The sequence below is a fragment of the Amphiura filiformis genome, chromosome 19 (assembly GCF_039555335.1).
Source record: "Amphiura filiformis chromosome 19, Afil_fr2py, whole genome shotgun sequence".
NCBI lineage: Eukaryota > Metazoa > Echinodermata > Ophiuroidea > Amphilepidida > Amphiuridae > Amphiura > Amphiura filiformis.
The window spans coordinates 17,725,745-17,745,153 of NC_092646.1; the positions used below are offsets into that span (position 1 = coordinate 17,725,745).

Consider the following 19,409-nt stretch of genomic DNA (forward strand, 5'->3'; position numbering starts at 1 on the left):
TTTTTCTTGCCTTTCACAATTTTTTGACATTCTGAAATGAAAAGGTTTTCAAAAAACAGTTTCTTCACACTTCTAACCTGTTTTTAAAACATGAATGAAGTAGTATACAGTACAGAAATGTCCCAATTCATACCTATTTGGGCTATTTCTGAAGCTAATTACTAATTGCATTACTAGTTAATTGCTAAATGTAGACCTATACATGTTTTGGCTGTGACCTTATTTGAAGGGGGAAAAAAGACTTACCAACCATATCAAGGGTCAATTTAGCCGCTGGCTACTGGTCAGTAGTTTTCTCGTCAGGCCAGGAGATTTTCTGTCTCGATGGGCCAGTTGGGATTTTAGCTTAATTATGAATTTATGACATGTTACAATTGTGATGTGCCCTGAGTAATTTGATTTAATTTAATTATTTAACTTTGTTTACAAGCTGAAAGTATTTCATGAGATGGGAAACCCCCTTGTATTTTGGAGTTCCCCCAAATTATTGTAAACAAAGTCAGAGCTATGTTTGGAACTTGGAAAGCCCCAGTTCATTATTGCACCATCAGGAAAAAACCCCAGGAAGTGATGTAATGTGAATGTAGTATAATTAATCTTGGGAAATCCCAAGATTGCAGCAATGTTGTGAAAATGTGATTGAAGTAATGGTTTATTAATAGATGATGGGTTTTTTGCATGAGTACTGATATAAAAAGCTGGAGGTTCTTGTTGGGACTTTACAGAATGCCATGGGAGATTGAAAACTCCACATGTGTGTGATGGTCTTCGTGCTTCAAAAAAGAAGTACATTTTAACCAGTTTATATAGCCAATAATTGAGCTAATTTTAATACAGCAACGAAGAAGACAGCGAGCACACAAAAGTGCTCTTCCTCATCAAAGGATTAAAAGTTCTTCTGTCAAATTGCTGGAGTTTGCTGGGTTTGTGAAGGCCACGCATCTGTCAAAAAACAGTGGAGCTGTGTTAAAGAAACCTGTTCCCTGGAGAAATAGTGATTGGTGAAAGAAACACCATTTTTGGAGAAAGCAGCGCAAGGAGATATATATGTGGAGAAAGCAGCTCAAGGAGATATATTTGTGGAGATAGCAGCGCAAAGGAGATTGGAGAAAGCATCATCATTTTCAGTATGAGGACTTTATACGCAAGGATTTATAAGTGCAAGTGTACAATGGACATCGCTGATTTTACGCAGGACAAGTGAATAAGGATATTACATCAGTCGTCCAGAACTTTGCAAGAACTCTAGAATCACCAACAAGAAGACCGCTGGTTAAGTACCTATAGTATAAAACTGATTGAGTGATTTTATTGTAATTGTTGTTATAATGTACCAAGCATACTTTGTTTTCAATTAAAGACTTAGATTATGTTAGCTTAATCAAACAGTGTATTTGTGTTGTGCATTCGTGTGATTTCGGGTAAAAGGTGATTTTGGCCTTGAGTCGAAGTACGACTCGTAACAAAAATTGGGGGCTCGTCCGGGAGATACACTGTAAAAAAAGTTGACATTAAATTACTGAGTCTTAAAAGTGAAAGTACAGTATGGCAGAGTTCAAAGCAGAAGAGTTTCTTGAAACTATAGATTGGGAGAAGTTTGATAAGTTGAAGAAACCTGATTTATTAGCATTTGCAAAATACTATGAATTGGATGTAAAGCAAGCCAACAGAAAACAAATAATCAAAAATGCCTTAATTGACGTTTTGGTTGATGAAGAGTATTTTGAGGAATCCATTTTGGACAAGAGAAAAGAGGTCAAAACTGAAATCGGGGATGCAGTAAAGTTGAAAGAACTAGAAGTTCAGGTGGAAATGGAAAAAATGAAAATGCAATTGCAGTTGGACATGCAAAAGCTAGATATGCAAAATAAAGAAAAACAAGAAAGATTAGATATGGAGAAACAGAAACTAGAAATGGAAGAAAAAGCACGCCAAGAAAAGATGGCGCTTGAGCACCACAAATTAGAAACAGAAGAAAAGGAAAAGGTAGCAAAATTGGAACTTGAAAAACAAAAGTTAGAAATGGAAGAAAAGGAAAAACTAGCTCAAGCACATTTGAAAGAAAAAGAAATTGAGTTTGAACAAGAGAAGTTGGCTAAGCTAGGTGACAAATACTCATCAAGTTTCTCCTCAAAGTCAAAGTCAGGTTTTGATGTTACAAAGTACGTAAAGCTTGTGCCTAAATTCAAAGAAAAAGAAGTTGATTTAGTACTTTCAACATTTTGAAAAGGTAGCTACAAATTTGAAATGGCCTCCAGAGCATTGGACCCTACTGTTACAAAGTAGTTTTGTGGGGAAGGCCAGGAAACTTACTCAGCTCTACCAATAGAGAAGTGTAATGATTATGAAGAAGTTAAACAGGCAGTCCTTAAGGCCTATGAACTGGTGCCTGAAGCATACAGACAAAAGTTCAGAGATTCAAGAAAGCAAGCAGATCAAACCCATGTAGAATTTGCTAGAGTAAAAGAACAAATGTTTGACAGGTGGCTTGGGTCAAAAGAAGTCAAAGATGATTTCGCCAACTTAAGCAATTAGTTCTTATAGAAGAGTTCAAGAAATGTGTCCACGTTGACATTAAAACCCATTTGGATGAAAGCGCTAGCAAAATTAAGGCGCTAAACGAAGCGGCGACAATGGCGGACGACTATGGCTTAACTCACAAATTGAATGGGAGTAGATTTGGTCATAACAGAAGTTATTCAAACAGGTTCAGCCATAATCAACCTAGAGCAAATCAGGGTGGTACACAAGAAGTGAAACCTCAGTCTAATTCACAGCATAATGCTGGTGGTAGAGGGACCGAGGGAGTTCAGGTAACAGAGCAAAATTTGGGACTGAATTTAAATCCAAATTAACTTGTACTCATTGTAAGAGACCAGGGCATACGATGACCCAGTGTTATTTCTTAAAAGGCAGACAAGACGCGCACAAAAACAGCAGCAAACTGCTAGTAATACTGTGGGATGTGCAGTGTCACTTGAGTCAAAGAAAAAAGTCAGTCAAATCAAGAAACAAGAATTCCCACAAAAGGGAGGTGAGACAGACAAGGTGTGTGAAGAATTTGAACCATTTGTGTTAGAGGGAGTAGTATCACTTGGTGAGAATGGTAGTCCAAAGCCCATCAAGATTGTGCGAGATACGTGTTGTGCACGGTCTATGATTCTGGAAGGAACTTTGCCCTTTAATGAGGATAGTTCAGCAGGTAATGCTTTGATCCAGGGTATTGGGATGGAAATAATTAGTGTACCTCTCCACAAGATTAACTTGACATCTGACTTGGTTTCTGGTCCTGTAACCATAGGAGTTAGACATGAATTGCCAGTCAAAGGAGTGTCCATGTTGCTTGGAAATGATTTGGCAGGGGGGAAGGTTTTTCCTGACCCAATAGTCACAGATAAGCCCTGTATACAGGATGATGATAGTGAGGAAGAGGAGATATTTCCTGCATGTGCAGTGACACGGGCAATGAGTAAGAAGGCCTCATTAGAAACAATTGAGGACAACCAAATTGATGACTTAGGCTACAATTTGGAAGACACATTTGTGTCAAAGTTGAATGAGAAAGAAGATCAACTTCCTTCTCCTGGGGATAAAAACACCCCTAAAATGACACAGCCTCTGAGCATGAACAAATTGGGGAAACCATGAAAGACCCATTAAGTCATGACAAGCTGATTCTGGAGCAACAAAATGACCCAGAACTCAAAGAGATCAATCAAAGGGCATTGACCCTAGAAGAAGCAGAACAAAATTCTGTCTGTTTTACAAACAAGATGGTGTGCTAATGAGAAAATGGCGCCCCCTGATGTACCTGCCGATGAAGAGTGGAAGGTAGTGCACCAAATTGTGGTACCAAAAGTCTACCACACTGAAGTTATTAACATAGCACATGATAGTCCCATGGCAGGGCATTTGGGTGTTAAGAAAACCCATGAAAGAATTCTGAGACATTTCTGGTGGCCCACTCTCAGAAAAGATGTTTCTGAATATTGCAAAACATGTCACATATGCCAAGTAGTAGGGAAGCCAAATCAGAAAATACCTCCTGCTCCATTAAAGCCAATTCCAGCCTTTGATGAACCATTTAGTAGGGTTATTATTGATTGTGTAGGCCCCTACCAAAGACTAAGTCAGGTAATCAATACCTTCTGACAATTATGTAAGGCGTCAACACGCTTTCCTGAAGCCATACCCTTGAGAAATATTAAAGCAGTGACTATAGTGAAAGCTCTAACTAAGTTCTTCACATTTGTGGGGCTCCCGAAGTCCATACAGTCAGACCAAGGATCAAACTTTACTTCTGGAGTATTTCAGCAGGTCATGTATCAATTAGGTATAGAACAGTATACCTCAAGTGCTTACCATCCAGAATCACAAGGTGCACTAGAAAGGTTCCACCAAACATTGAAAAACATGATCAGAACATACTGTTTGGAATTTCAGAGGGACTGGGATGAGGGAGTACACTTGTTGTTGTTTGCTGCTAGGGAAGCTGTTCAGGAAACTTTAGGATTTAGTCCTTTTGAGTTAGTGTTTGGACACACAGTCTTGCTGGGCCCTTAAAGTTGTTGAAAGAAAAGTGGCTCAATGAGAAATCAGATATCAATTTGTTGGATTATGTCTCCAATTTTAAGCATAGGCTTAACAGAGTAACTGATATCGCCAAAGAAAACTTGAAACAGGGTCAGGCCAAAATGAAACAATGGTATGATAAACATGCCAAAGAGAGAGTGTTCAAACCAGGTGACAAAGTTCTAGTACTGTTTCCAATTCCAGGACACCCATTGCAAGCCAGATATCATGGCCCATGTGAAGTAGAGTCAAAAGTGGGTGAAGTAGATTATATTATCAAGACTCCTGGTAGATGCAAGAGCAGGCAGTTATGCCACATAAATATGCTCAAAGAGTATGTTGAAAGAAGTGACAGTGGCATTCCAAAACCTGTGTGTACAGTAAAACATGCTGATAATGTAGACAAACATGCCGATGTAGACAAAATCGCCAATGTAGACAAGAGTAAAGATGACAATTCTGATGTCATATTTGACCAGGATAAAGAGCTGGAGCACAAAGAGTATAATGTAAAATTGAACAATTCTGATGTGCTCACTAATTTGGACTCAAAGTTAGGTCATCTTTCTCAAGATCAACAAAGTCAAATTGCAAATTTGATTCACAAATTTGACAATATATTTCCTGATACGCCAAGTAGAACAAATGCTGCATTTCATGATGTAGATGTTGGTGATACAAAACCAATCAAGCAGCATCCTTACAGAGTCAATCCATTGAAAATGGAACATCTCAAAAATGAGATCAATTATATGCTAGACAATGATATCATAGAACCAAGTAGTAGTGAATGGAGTTCACCGTGTATACTTGTTCCCAAGCCTGATGGTTCATACCGATTGATTGTCGCAGAACATGAGAGCTGCAAATGTTCATTCAAAGACAGACTCGTACCCAATTCCAAGAATTGATGATTGCATAGACAAAATTGGGAATGCAAAATTTGTTAGCAAATTTGATCTTTTGAAAGGGTACTGGCAGGTTCCACTCACAGACCGTGCCAAAGAGATTTCTGCTTTTTGTACACCATTTGGTCTTTACCAATACAAAGTTATGCCATTTGGGTTGAAAAATGCACCCAACCTTTCAGAGAATGGTAAATCAAATTGTGGCAGACATAGAGGATGTGAAGCATATGTAGATGATTTGATTGTTTACAGTCAAACTTGGGAACAACACATGGAACAACTCCATCAGTTGTTTAAGAAGCTGTCAGAAGTACAACTGACAGTCAATCTGGTAAAAAGTGAGTTTTGCCATGCCACAGTCACATACTTAGGATATGTTGTAGGTCAAGGTCAGGTGAAACCTATCAAAGCCAAAGTTGAAGCAATTGAGCAATACCCCACACCTGTAAACAAGAAGGCACTCATGAGATTTCTAGGAATGGTTGGCTATTATAGAAAGTTCTGTCCAAACTTTTCAGAGATAGCAAGTCCTTTGACTGATTTGTTGAAGAAAGATGCAAAATTCATTTGGTCAGAACAGTGTGAAAATGCTTTTCACAAAGTCAAATCAATACTCATGAGTTCACCAGTACTTACTGCACCTGATTTTCAGAAGCAGTTCAAGTTGACTGTTGATGCCAGTGACATAGGCTGTGGAGGTGTTGTGATGCAAGAGGGTGAAGATCAAATAGATCACCCCATTTGTTACTTTTCAAGGAAATTCAACAAGCACCAGAGAAATTACTCCACAATTGAGAAGGAGTGTCTAGCATTGCTATTAGCACTGCTACATTTTGATGTGTATTTGGGTACCACAGTATACCCTGTGCTTGTTTTCACAGATCACAATCCCCTCACCTTCATCAACAGGATGAAGAACAAAAACCAAAGACTGGTGAGGTGGAGTTTGACCTTGCAAGAGTACAATCTGGACATCAAACATATTAAGGGAAAAGACAATGTAATGGCTGATGCCTTGTCCAGAATTGCATAAAGACTGATAAACAAAAATTCCTTTAAAAAGGAACTTGTGTGACAAGTAGTCACTGTGTATGATGAGTTAAATACTCAAAGTTGATAATATGTTGAAGTTGATGTAAAAGAAGTAAGCATTTAAGAAAGTTTTCATTACATTCGAACTTTCTTCTTTTAAGGGGAGGTGTGATGTGCCCTGAGTAATTTGATTTAATTTAATTATTTAACTTTGTTTACAAGCTGAAAGTATTTCATGAGATGGGAAACCCCTTGTATTTTGGAGTTCCCCAAATTATTGTAAACAAAGTCAGAGCTATGTTTGGAACTTGGAAAGCCCCAGTTCATTATTGCACCATCAGGAAAACCCCCAGGAAGTGATGTAATGTGAATGTGTATAATTAATCTTGGGAAATCCCAAGATTGCAGCAATGTTGTGAAAATGTGATTGAAGTAATGGTTTATTAATAGATGATGGGTTTTTTGCATGAGTACTGATATAAAAAGCTGGAGGTTTTTGTTGGGACTTTACAGAATGCCATGGGAGATTGAAAACTCCACATGTGTGTGATGGTCTTAGTGCTTCAAAAAGAAGTACATTTTAACCAGTTTATATAGCCAATAATTGAGCTAATTTTAATACAGCAACGAAGAAGACAGCGAGCACACAAAAGTGCTCTTCCTCATCAAAGGATTAAAAGTTCTTCTGTCAAATTGCTGGAGTTTGCTGGGTTTGTGAAGGCCACGCATCTGTCAAAAAACAGTGGAGCTGTGTTAAAGAAACCTGTTCCCGGGAGAAATAGTGATTGGTGAAAGAAACACCATTTTTGGAGAAAGCAGCGCAAGGAGATATATATGTGGAGAAAGCAGCTCAAGGAGATATATTTGTGGAGATAGCAGCGCAAAGGAGATTGGAGAAAGCATCATCATTTTCAGTATGAGGACTTTATACATAAAGGATTTATAAGTGCAAGTGTACAATGGACATCGCTGATTTTCATGGGACAAGTGAATAAGGATATTACATCAGTCGTCCAGAACTTTGCAAGAACTCTAGAATCACCAACAAGAAGACCGCTGGTTAAGTACCTATAGTATAAAACTGATTGAGTGATTTTATTGTAATTGTTGTTATAATGTACCAAGCATACTTTGTTTTCAATTAAAGACTTAGATTATGTTAGCTTAATCAAACAGTGTATTTGTGTTGTGCATTCGTGTGAGTTCGGGTAAAAGGTGATTTTGGCCTTGAGTCGAAGTACGACTCGTAACACAATATTAACAACAAATCTGGGCCGGTGGATTTGCCCTTGGGCCAGCTGGAAACCTTCCCAGGGCCGACTGATTATTGCTCCTTATCTACCCCTGCCATATCCCTTGGACGGGATAAATGGACAATCAAACAATTTGTATTTTGACCCAATCTCAAGATCTGCCTGGACTATTGGGTTGACTTTGATAGTTGCATGCTGTGTACTTTGGCTATACTTTTGTGTGTGTAACTAAATTTTCCCCTTCATTTGGGCTACAAACTTTCAGGATGCTGATGTATTCAAAAGAAAAAAGATACTAATGACCTTCAAGACAGGTAGGTTTAACCTAGTTTTAATAAACACATTGTGTAGAGGGAGAACCAGGGATGTGAGAATTCCTTGTTTCCGCAAATTCCCATGTTTTTTGATTCCTAGCGCCACATTTTGTTTTTCCCAAACCTTGGATCCGTGAAGACACAACCTTAATCTTCCACACAGAAAGTGTGAAGTTCAAATGGGGTTACCAGAATGGTTGATTCCATTTGAAATTCACACTTATGTGGACGATTAAGATTTTTCAAAGGGGGTGTATGGATTCCAACTGGAATAGCATAATGATGATACTAATAACTCGTTTCATTGTTTTGTTATGTTCATAATAATATGTTTGAATTTGATCATAATAATACATTCTTTACCAATAGCATCTCATTTAATCAGTTAACTGTTTATTCACCTATTTGTGGTTGCTAACTACTATAATAACACATGATAACTATTGTCAAGTTGTGTTGATGAGTCTGCACTCAGAGTTGGGCAGTACTCATTATTCCAGACTACCCATATCCGATATATGATTACTAACAGCTTGATGCCCCTTGGTATCAGTCTCTCATATGATTCTTGCATGAATGAAAGACTCAAAATTGACCATTTTTCTCAAAATTTAATGAAAACTGGAGAAACTGGCAATTTTTTTAGTGAACTTTTCAATGTAGAAATATCATTGTATTCCCATGATGCACTTGTTCCCAAAGACAAGTACACCCCTTTCCACCACCCCCCTCCCCATTAGATTTTTGAGTGCACTGGGCCAATAAATATTGGGGTCAATAATTTACAATTTCTTTTGGCAAAAAATATTTCCATCTGTACATCAACAAGTTTGTGCCCCCCCCCCCCCTATTCTGAAAACCACTGCATGTAACATTAATACATTGATGTATCTTAACCCCATAGACACTACCAATACCATATAATAATTATTTTGATTGGCTAAAAAGATTGCTATATCACATGTTGAGCCAATCGGAGACCACATACCTCATTGCATTTCCAGTCTCCTGTGAGGCCAGAGACTAACCTTCTTTTGTTTTGGCCTAAATAATTAATCAATCAACTGATTGAAGTGATTGAAGTTTGAGCTTTGATAACACTATTTTTTAAGAAATGTCAGGCAAACCAGCTTGAGAATGAGCAGAATATTCTTTAATTTCTATTTGAAAAAGTTATTATGATTTGTATAATCATTTACAAAGTATCCTTTTTGTATTGAAAAGTTGTCAAAAATGTGGACTAAACACACCTTAACTTTGCTATGAGACTCATATTTGAACCTTCTGTATTCATTTAGGAAAGACCCTTCAATGCAACCTCTCCCTGTATCAGGAGACAGTGACTCAGATTTCATGTCAGATTCTGGGCCAGCTGGAGAGCGTCAAGTGAAGAAAGAGCCTGCTAGTCCAGGAAAGGTGACGAAAGAAACTACTGGGCCCAGCGAACTGGTTGAAGGTAAAATAAGTTATGTGATTACTGGGATCTACTTATGGGCATTACTAAGCAAACAGGGACATGACCCAAAACATGAAAAATGCTTAGAACTTCAAAACTACAAGACAGTGCTCTTGCATGTTTACCATGAATTTTCTTAGAAAAACCTGTTTTTGACCAAATTTGTTTCTTGTTGTACACTCTACCTCTGCAACCTTTCTCTAATTTGCCAAATGTTTTTAAAAAATTTGTTTCTCTCTCTCTCTTTCTCTTGTTCTCTTTCAGAAGTGCCTGAAACCCTTGATGATACACAGGAAACTAGCATTACCCCGCCAGAGGCTACCGACACCATTCCAGATACCACCGAGTCTCCCCCGGTGGAGCCAGAGCGTAGATTATCCCCTCCCGTGGTGGTCCTGGATAGCAGTTCTGATAAAGATGCCATAAGCTACAAGGCTCGTCCTCCACCCTCTGCTGATGCTGTAGAGCTGGTGGTCACCTATGTGAATCAGGAGGCTGTTATCTTTGGAGTTGAAGTAGATGAAGGTAATTTGTTTAATTTTTGCAGCGATCATGCGGCACTCCTGTTCATTATACAACCCAAGAGGTTATACCCAAAATGTTAAAAAACAAAGACCGTCCCAACACCAGATTTTTCTCTGATCTTTTGTTGCTTGTAAATCAGCTTTCTAAAACTGAGTGCCACAAGATGGGTTTTTTTTTCAGCTCCCGAGTATTATCAGATCCTCAAATTCTGTTGCTTCATTTAAGCAACATGTTTTGGAGTTTTACTCACTCCTTTGATGCAACTTGTGTTTGCACTTGGACCTCATTTTGTAATTGTCCAAATTGCAAACTTAATTTAACCTGCATTTTTTCCCCTTTGATTTATTTTTCCCTCCCTTTCTTTTTGGAAATGGTGGGACCATCTTAGAGGTGCATAGCACCTGTAGCACCTGTTCACTCCAACCATTCACTGGATTTTTTTTAAATGTTATACCTTTTATGATATTGTGTAAATTTTGATGCATCTAATGTGTAATATCATATTTTTGTTATCCTGTGCCAGTGATAAAGTGTAATAAATAAAATAAATAAATGAATAATCAAAGTTTGCCGGGCACATAACGAACATGGCATAGTTGGTACTCTTTGGTTCTACTTCATTCGGAGCACCAATGATTTGTAGCCACGTAGCAATCAATACACAACCTCATAAATATTACTTTGTGGTTTCCTCTTCTATTCCAGTGGAGAACCTACAGAAGCTAACCACCAAACTGCAAGCAGAGATGGCTGCCAGGCCACCTGGTACAGACGTAAGCTTCTACAAAGGCCAACCAGTGTGTGCAAATTTTACCCAGGATGGACTGTGGTATAGAGCCAAGGTGTTAGGGGGAACCCAGCAAGGTGTCAAGGTATGTCGAATGGACAGGTCTTGAATTTATTCAGGGTGTGTGGGTACAGATTCCTGTTTTCATTCGAGTATTCAAGTGTGAAAGTAAGTCACCTTGTCAGGGGTCTCCACAAACTCTTGAAAATCATAAAAAAGGTGTGGAATTTTGATATTGTTTGTGGAAAGTCCATTGTAATTGTTTTCATAGAGAAAGTGAGAATGCATAGTTTTCAAACGTGAGTTTGAATAGAAATAAATAGTCCACCGTTCAGTGACGTGGGAAGAAAGGTCGGCTTGATGACGAGCAGTAAGAGATTTGTTGGTCTTGAATTTTTTGATTTGGTTGTTAAAAAGTCGCCGTGCGGTTACCGCACCATAGCTGAACCATGTGGCTTTGGCAGTGGGCCTGTATTGTGGTATACCACTGTCACCAGGGGGTCACACATTCTTGGGATTTCGAGATATAGACCCAAAATAGGAATATTTACCAGAGTCTTATGAGGAGTGGCACCCCCCGGTGGGGGATTGTTTTTCCTGAGTTACAGCCCGGTCGGAATTGCACTCATAACACATTTTTCGGGGCCTCTTACCTGGTCCACTTATACAGTAAATAGCCCCCCAAAAAAAAAAAAATCTTATGTGAGATCCACTGTCATGCAGCTATCTTCCCCAAACCACACCAGTTTGGCCTATACTGTATGTGGTCGAGATTCTGCTTTTATAATACTTCACAATATTTACTTTTTAACTTTCTTGGAAAAATTCAAGTTGTGGCGTGCCTACTGTAACTGTAAGTCACCATGCCTAATCAATTTTCTTGGCATTTCGAGATATGAAAAGGACCTAAAATATGAATATTGACCCAGGTCTTATGAGGAGTGTCACCCCCGGTGGGGAAATTATTTTCATTATATTCTTTACCTTATAAATAGCATTATAAGGTATTTAAAATCTAATTAATACCTCTCATAATCTCATAATTTCTTGTTTTTGCCGACTCTGTACACAATTCACCATAATGTTTTATCAAACGCTGCTAAATTATTTGTTGCTTTAATTTGCATTTTTATAACTTAAGATGGGTTCTTTGTATGTTTTTATGTTTTTGTGTATAATTAATGTTTTGATTATTTAATGTACAATTATAATTATATGTTATAAGGTGGTACATCGTTTTCAGGTCACTTGGCCTTGTGATGTACCTGCCTTCATCAATACTTGTTAATGTGCAATAATTTAATTTACCTCTGTTGTTACATTGTATGCTTTATGAGATTGATGAAAAATAAAAGATTGATTGATTGATTGATTGATTGATTGATACTGCTATCTCTTTCATTTGACACCACTGGGGTCATACCTTCTTGGCATTTTGAGATATGAAAAGGATGCATATCAATAATGACCCGGGTCTCATGATGAGTGTCACCCTCGGGTGTGGAAATATTTTTATTATATTCTTTATGATTTCCTTTTTCATATGACACCACTCTGGGGGTCATACCTTCTTGGCATTTGGAGATATGTCCATTTAAGATCAAAAGGTTGCTGAGTAAGTAAGTAAGGAAGTAACAAAGACTGATATAGGCTGAGACCATTTAATGGTTCAGCAAAAACTGAAAGTCTGTGAACACAACCTGTTTTTTTTGGCATGTGTGAAATTTATATTGCTTTATATTTTGTGTTTGTTGTGCAGGTTCAGTACATTGATTTTGGCAATATAGAAATAGCAGCACCAGACAAGATCCAACCTATCGCATTTGAACCAGACATTCCACAGAAAAGTCAAGGATGCAAACTCATTGAGTTATACCCGTAAGAGCAAATATCAGTGTTGTCATTAATCTGGTAGTGTAGGCTTTGAAGAGTTAGGTGCCAGAAGCAAATTTGTTCCATCTTTGGATCGACCGTCGATGCTGCATCGATGCTTGTTGTTAACGAACTAACAACTAATTAATCAGAATTAAAGCTAAATTTATATTGGACAATATCACTACAGGCACAAATTACTATTTATCACAATGAATAATAGTATATTAATTAATTTCATAAATAATAAGGATCGACCAACCATCGATGGTCGATCGAAAGATCAAACTAATTTGTTTCTATTACCTTATGGGGCAAATTAAGGTTAATTTCGTCTCAAGTTGAGAATAACGCCATATTGGATTTCGTAGTTGCAGATTCAAACTGCGCAAGCTAACCTAATCCCACAGGGCATATACACACTCGTAGATTTGTCCATACACTGGCGATGCACCCGACTAAATGCACTGATTCGAGTCTGCCACTATATAATCGAACAGCGCATTAAGGTCCATGCATTGCGATGCAATGCGGTAACGCATCGCAAAATCAATCTTTACTCTCAACTTGAGACGACACACAGTATAGTAGCCCAATTGGGCATCAACATGGCTTGAAAAAGTGGGGAATTTGGGAAGCTGCTTCCCAGGAAATGTTGGTGTTTGGAGGGAAATTCTGGTATTTAGAGGGAAATTTTGTCTTTTTTGTATATGAAAACATGCTATAAATTGTGGGAAAGTTAGCTTGCTTCACAGGAAATTTTAATTTTCACCTTGTTAAAACATTTTTTCAAGCCCTGGGCATCAACTAGTGGTTTTGGTAACATTGGTGCATATTCACCTACTTCTTTGTGCAGATATGTTTAATGTATTGGATGAGTGGGCAAACGTAGATGTGTTCGAGCCGATTGGCCGATTGAATTATTTTATGTGGGTATTTAGTTGGAATTCCTAATAAATATGTCAACCAATGAGATGAAGTTTCCTAATATTTAAATTGTGTCAATTTTGTTTTTGTCTTGCAGAAGGAACCGGATACAAATTGGCCAAAGACAACCATTGACATCCTGCTTAGTACCCTGCTAGAACAGACATGTGGTGTGGAAATCAAGGTGAATTACTTTAATTGGATTGATTGATTGATTAAATAAGCTGTCCCACTGGCAGTCCATAATAAGCCATTATCAGGACTGTTGATAGAAATCAGGATGTAAGTTTTCTATTTTTTGCGGATTTCCATTTTCTGGAAGTGGATGATGATATTTCATCATAAAAAGAGCAAAAACATTTTTAGGGGGGGTGGGGTGATGCCCTCATAGCCTATTCCTTGATCCCTAGCGTTCACTAAAAAGATAGTGCTTCACCTTTTTAGGGTTTTTTCCAACAGCTACATGTACTTACATCCCTGAGAATTACGTTCCACTGTTGGTAACCCACACTTTAGAAAGGGTGGGTTTGAAGGGTCCACAAAATGCTTAAAAGGGTGGGTTTGACAAATTTCTAGTTAAAATGTGTGTCCAAATATAAAGCGTGGTCACTGATAAAAAGGGTGGGTTTAGAAATCAACAATTGCAATCTCAAAACTTCTGTAATTTCCAATAGAATGACACTAAATGAAACACAAAAAAGATATTGAAATCCCATTCTGTTTGGTCATCTAAAACTTATGTAATTCTCTGTGGATGCAAATCTGCACCTCCTGGACCACCATAACCACTTATCTATGATCAGTAACCACACTTAGAAAGGTTGGGTTTCGGAGTTTTGGTATAAAGGGTATAAAATAAAAAGGGTGGGTTTGAAATAAAAAGGGTGGGTTTGTATCACCACTGCCAACTATGTGTTCACTGAAAAAATTTTTAAAACATTCTAAAATCCTGGCTGCCCAAATTAAATTGCAGAATCCAAGATGACTGTCAGCTTAGCATTAAATATATTTTTTAGTCAATCTTGACCTGTTTTAAGTAATTTCGTCATAAATTTGTTATGTAATCATGTTTCTATTTCTTAAGGGGTGGGGTATGAACCTCTGGACAGTATTTATTGTGGGACATTAGAGCACTACAGACATATTAAATTGCATTCTGAATACAAAGAATGTCCTGATGATATCAAATAATTTTGATTTTATGGCAAATATTTAAAAATTGATATTTTTGATATTTAACAGTACTCGAAGTAAACTTTATAATCTGATAATATGTACTTAAAGTGTATGCAGGTGGGATGAAAAGCCGACGATCAATTGAAAATTTTGATCTTGCGTATTGAAGATATGGATTTTTTTTCTTCCCAAAACACCTAAAAAAATTAGGTCTTTTTGGGGAAAAAATCCATATATTCAATATAAAAGGTCAAAATTTTCAATTGATCGTCGGCAAGTATTTCCTGCATATCCTCTTCAAAATGATAATTTTATCGATGTGACTAAAGATACGCAAAGATCAGGACATTTGATTGTGGTTCAAATTTGCAATTAAGCTCCTATTGACATATTCTTGGGCCAATACAATGAACCTTGGTCCCTGTTCATTCAAATACATTTCAATGAAGGAAATTATCAAGTTTTAAGAGTCATACAGACTCAAAATATCCGACATAGAATATTTGTTCAACAAGTATTTGTTATTCAATATATGTGACCCGCAGCACAAATGAGCCGTAAATTCCTAAATTGTATTCTGAGTTACGGTGTAAAATGTGCGAAGGTCATATTCATCGATAAGTTAAGCGCTTCAGACTCCGTATTATGCATACAATATTGTATGTACAATACTTTTCGTGACGTCAAAAAGTATTACACGTGCAATAAATAGTATGTACCGGAAAATATATATTTTGCTACAATCATTGGTTGCTTAATTGATACGGAGTTGCCAAATTTCTTAGAGTTCTAAATTTAGTGAGTGCACGGAATGATGAACATCTTTTTAATGTCTTCTTGTATTCAACCATGGTAGGTATCATAATACCTACCATGATTCAACTGTACTTGAATCATTATATAATCAATTGGCACCTTTTTAAAGTTTATAATACGTCGTATTAATACTAATATTAATAATATTAAAATTGTAATAATAATATAAATGGCACATTCAGATCTTATTTATTTATTTATAGATTTATCTATTTAGGCCTATTTATTTATTTATTTATTTATTGATTGATTGATTGATTGATTGATTGATTGATTGATTGATTGATTGATAACTGATTGATTAATTGATTTAGAGATTCATTTATACTGATATTTAGTCATATATTGATTTAGAAAGTTTAAAAGTATTATTTGTAGGCATTTGTATATATTCTGGTTCTGATTTTATTGATACTGATATTTTTGTTAATTTGTAAAGTTTTGGCATAGCATTCGTTACATTACAACACGCTGTGTTATGAATTTGCAACACCTTTTTACATATTGATATCGTTGAGGCATGTTATGATAGGCCTACTTATGATCATCACAATACATCCATAAACGTGTTAATGCAGTAATCAGTGGCGTTAGGGGCACGGAAGCCCCCCATTGATCTGAAATATTAGAAAACCCCATAGGAAAACTGCCGAAACGGCTTGTGCCCCTCCCCTCATCAGAACCGGATGCAACGCCTTCTATACTTTTTCATTCATTAATTATAGGCGTATTAATAGTAATGCGTTAAGAAGAAAAAAAAGTTTTAAAAAGTAATATCCGCCTTTTTTTTTCTTTTTTGAAATGACATACGGTACTTGTTACAAAAACAAATCAGCATGGAAAACATTTTTTTTCGTCAGAGGCAGGCCTATTTGGCCTATTCAGTGTCATAAAGGTACAAAATAGACGATCTTTTAAAATCATTTTTAAATGGCTATTTATTTTTCAACCTTATTGTTTGTATTTGTAATGTTCACACAATCTGAACATGTGCTTGTAGGACAACGATTTTGAATTAAACATGTTAATTGTGATATTTTAATTCCCCTAGAACACCACAGTTAAGCGTCCAAAATTGTAAGTGGGTTTTCTTTTATTTAACCTCATTATTTCGCTAAAATTACTCGAAAACCCTCCTAAGAGTTGTTGTTACTAATAAACATTTCATAATTTTGGGCAAAGGATAGCCAAATAGTTGACCGAAATCGTATATTTGCACCAATATTTGACTGAAATCGTATATTAACATTACCGCCCCTTCGTGGCTTTATTGCAAGCCAAAGTGTGGAACGAGATTACTTGAAATATATATTTCAGAGTTGAAAGAGTTTCAACCCTACGAATATATTTCTGAAATATGTCTCTGATTGGTTGATGGTCAAGAGGATTACGGCATCCTCAAAGCCTCTTGCTGTAATTCTCTAATCGATATCTATTATAGGACCGATCTTCTGAAATCCATACAACCGTGTCAAATGAAATAGTCTCGAATCATTATTTGTGCACGATACCACGTTGATACGTCAGATTTCGGAATTTTATTAAAAATAGGCATAACTCACATTGAACAGGTTGAATAAGTAGATAAAATAACTATGGGTCGAATTTACATTAATCAGTGTCCTGGGGCCAGGATAACATTTAGGACTCCTTCGAATTCTAAAACAATACTTCGCCAAATGTCCTTGCTTTCATTTTCTCATTTAATTTGTTTTAATTTTAATTAATTTCTTTATCCACTGGCTCTCTGGTAAATCCGGTATTGCCAAATATTTCTTGTCCATTACCCGTGTTAATCTATTTATTTATTAAAATGAACCATCTATTAAATTCCTATAATACAATTTATAGGCCTAGTGTATTTGATAACAAATTTGTTTTTATTTTTGATTGGAATTTGGGTTCCATTACACGATTTCATAATAAGATATGTTTGGGCATGGCGGAATTAGTATATGATTAAAAATAGACATACTCTTAGGCCCCCTTTTTTAATGTTTGTAGGCCTACATTATTGATATCAATATTTATGTACAAAATGCAAAAGAATGTATATATATTTGATTGTTTTGTAAACATTAAATTTGATGTTTACTCATAATTATGTCTGGAAAGTCAGGGAAAAACTAAGGAGTATCGGTATTTAGTTTCCTGGGAAAGTGGATCAGATGAGCAGTGAGTAAAAACATTTGCCCTAAATCTTTATTTGATTTTTATTATTTTATGAATTTATTAGGGCTACTGGTATTAAAGTGCAGAAAAAACCTCCAAACGCACTCTAGGATTTTTCATCAGCAGCAGTAGAAATTTCTCTTGCATAGATTTTCTGGTGACCTCGCTTGGATTTAGCAAACAATGAACCGTCAGGGTTATAGCGCGTTATTTAATCTGATTCAACTCGTCGTGGCACGTATATTTATTGCACGTGTAATACTTTTTGACGTCACGAAAAGTATTGTACATACAATATTGTATGTACAATACGGAGTCTGAAGCTAGCCTTAAGCTGGCCCGACATCCGTCAAAAACTAATCAATAATCCTATTGTTGAAGTGGATAATAAGCTTCTACCTTAGATGGCTATAGAACTTTTAATAGCTCTGGTCTTTGTTTGCTTTTGCTAAATCCTGTTCAAGTGGTGGGTTACCAGGCATTGTATTTTATACAGGTATGCATAACCAACAATTAACAATGAGAGAACTTTCTTAAACCTTGTTGACTTGGGGATGATTTGAAATGACCGCCAATTATGACTGTTTGATATTTATTGCCAGCAATGTGGAAAAAGAGACACATGTAAAAACGTAAAAAGCTATAATTTTGTTGAAGGAGCCAAGTTTATCAAACCATAACCCACGCTTCTGGATATCGTTTGAAATAATATACCATTTTTGTCTCGCCTGATAAGGCAGGAGACTATATAATCACTTTTCCGTATGTATGTATGTGTGTAGGCGTGTGTGTGTGTATGTGACAAATTTGGTTAAAGTTTTGGTTAAAGTTTGCCTTCCGCCTATTTTCTCGGAGACTATGAGTCGCACGTTCCTCAAACTTGGTGGGTGGGTGCATCTTGACCCGAGACAGAACCGGTTTGTATTGGTTAGTGGGTAAAGGTCACTGAGGTCATGTAGGGGTCATCTGAGGTCAAATTAGTAAAACTGTCGTATGGGCATGAAACTTGGTTGGTACAGTCAACATTTAAAGCCAAATTTTTGGAAGGTCATTTCAAGGTCACCAGGGGTCATCTGAGGTCAAATTAGTAAAAACTGTCGTATGGGCATGAAACTTGGTTGGTACAGTCAACATTTAAAGCCAAATTTTTGGAAGGTCATTTCAAGGTCACCAGGGGTCATCTGAGGTCAAATTAGTAAAACTGTCGTATGGGCATGAAACTTGGTGGGTACAGTCAACATTTAAAGCCAAATTTTTGGAAGGTCATTTCAAGGTCACCAGGGGTCATCTGAGGTCAAATTAGTAAAAACTGTTGTATGCGGGCATGAAACTTGGTGGGTACAGTCAACATTTAAAGCCAAATTTTTGGCAGGTCATTTCAAGGTCACCAGGGGTCATCTGAGGTCAAATTAGTAAAAACTGTCATATGGGCATGAAACTTGGTGGGTACAGTCAACATTTAAAGCCAAATTTTTGGAAGGTCATTTCAAGGTCACCAGGGGTCATCTGAGGTCAAATTAAGTAAAAACTGTTGTACGGGCATGAAACTTGGTGGGTACAGTCAACATTTAAAGCCAAATTTTTGGAAGGTCATTTCGA

General features: G+C 36.9%; 1 protein-coding gene across 1 annotated transcript in view; it reads left to right on the forward strand.

Annotated features, from left to right (window-relative positions):
* Positions 1–19,409, forward strand: part of LOC140140418 (RING finger protein 17-like) — a 316,068-nt gene that overhangs the window by 99,671 nt on the left and 196,988 nt on the right. The window contains exons 19-24 of the mRNA XM_072162178.1: positions 9,378–9,535; positions 9,800–10,060; positions 10,766–10,932; positions 12,607–12,725; positions 13,514–13,538; positions 13,744–13,830. Of these exons, the coding sequence (XP_072018279.1) occupies positions 9,378–9,535; positions 9,800–10,060; positions 10,766–10,932; positions 12,607–12,725; positions 13,514–13,538; positions 13,744–13,830 (817 nt within the window). The remainder of the gene's footprint in view (positions 1–9,377; positions 9,536–9,799; positions 10,061–10,765; positions 10,933–12,606; positions 12,726–13,513; positions 13,539–13,743; positions 13,831–19,409) is intronic.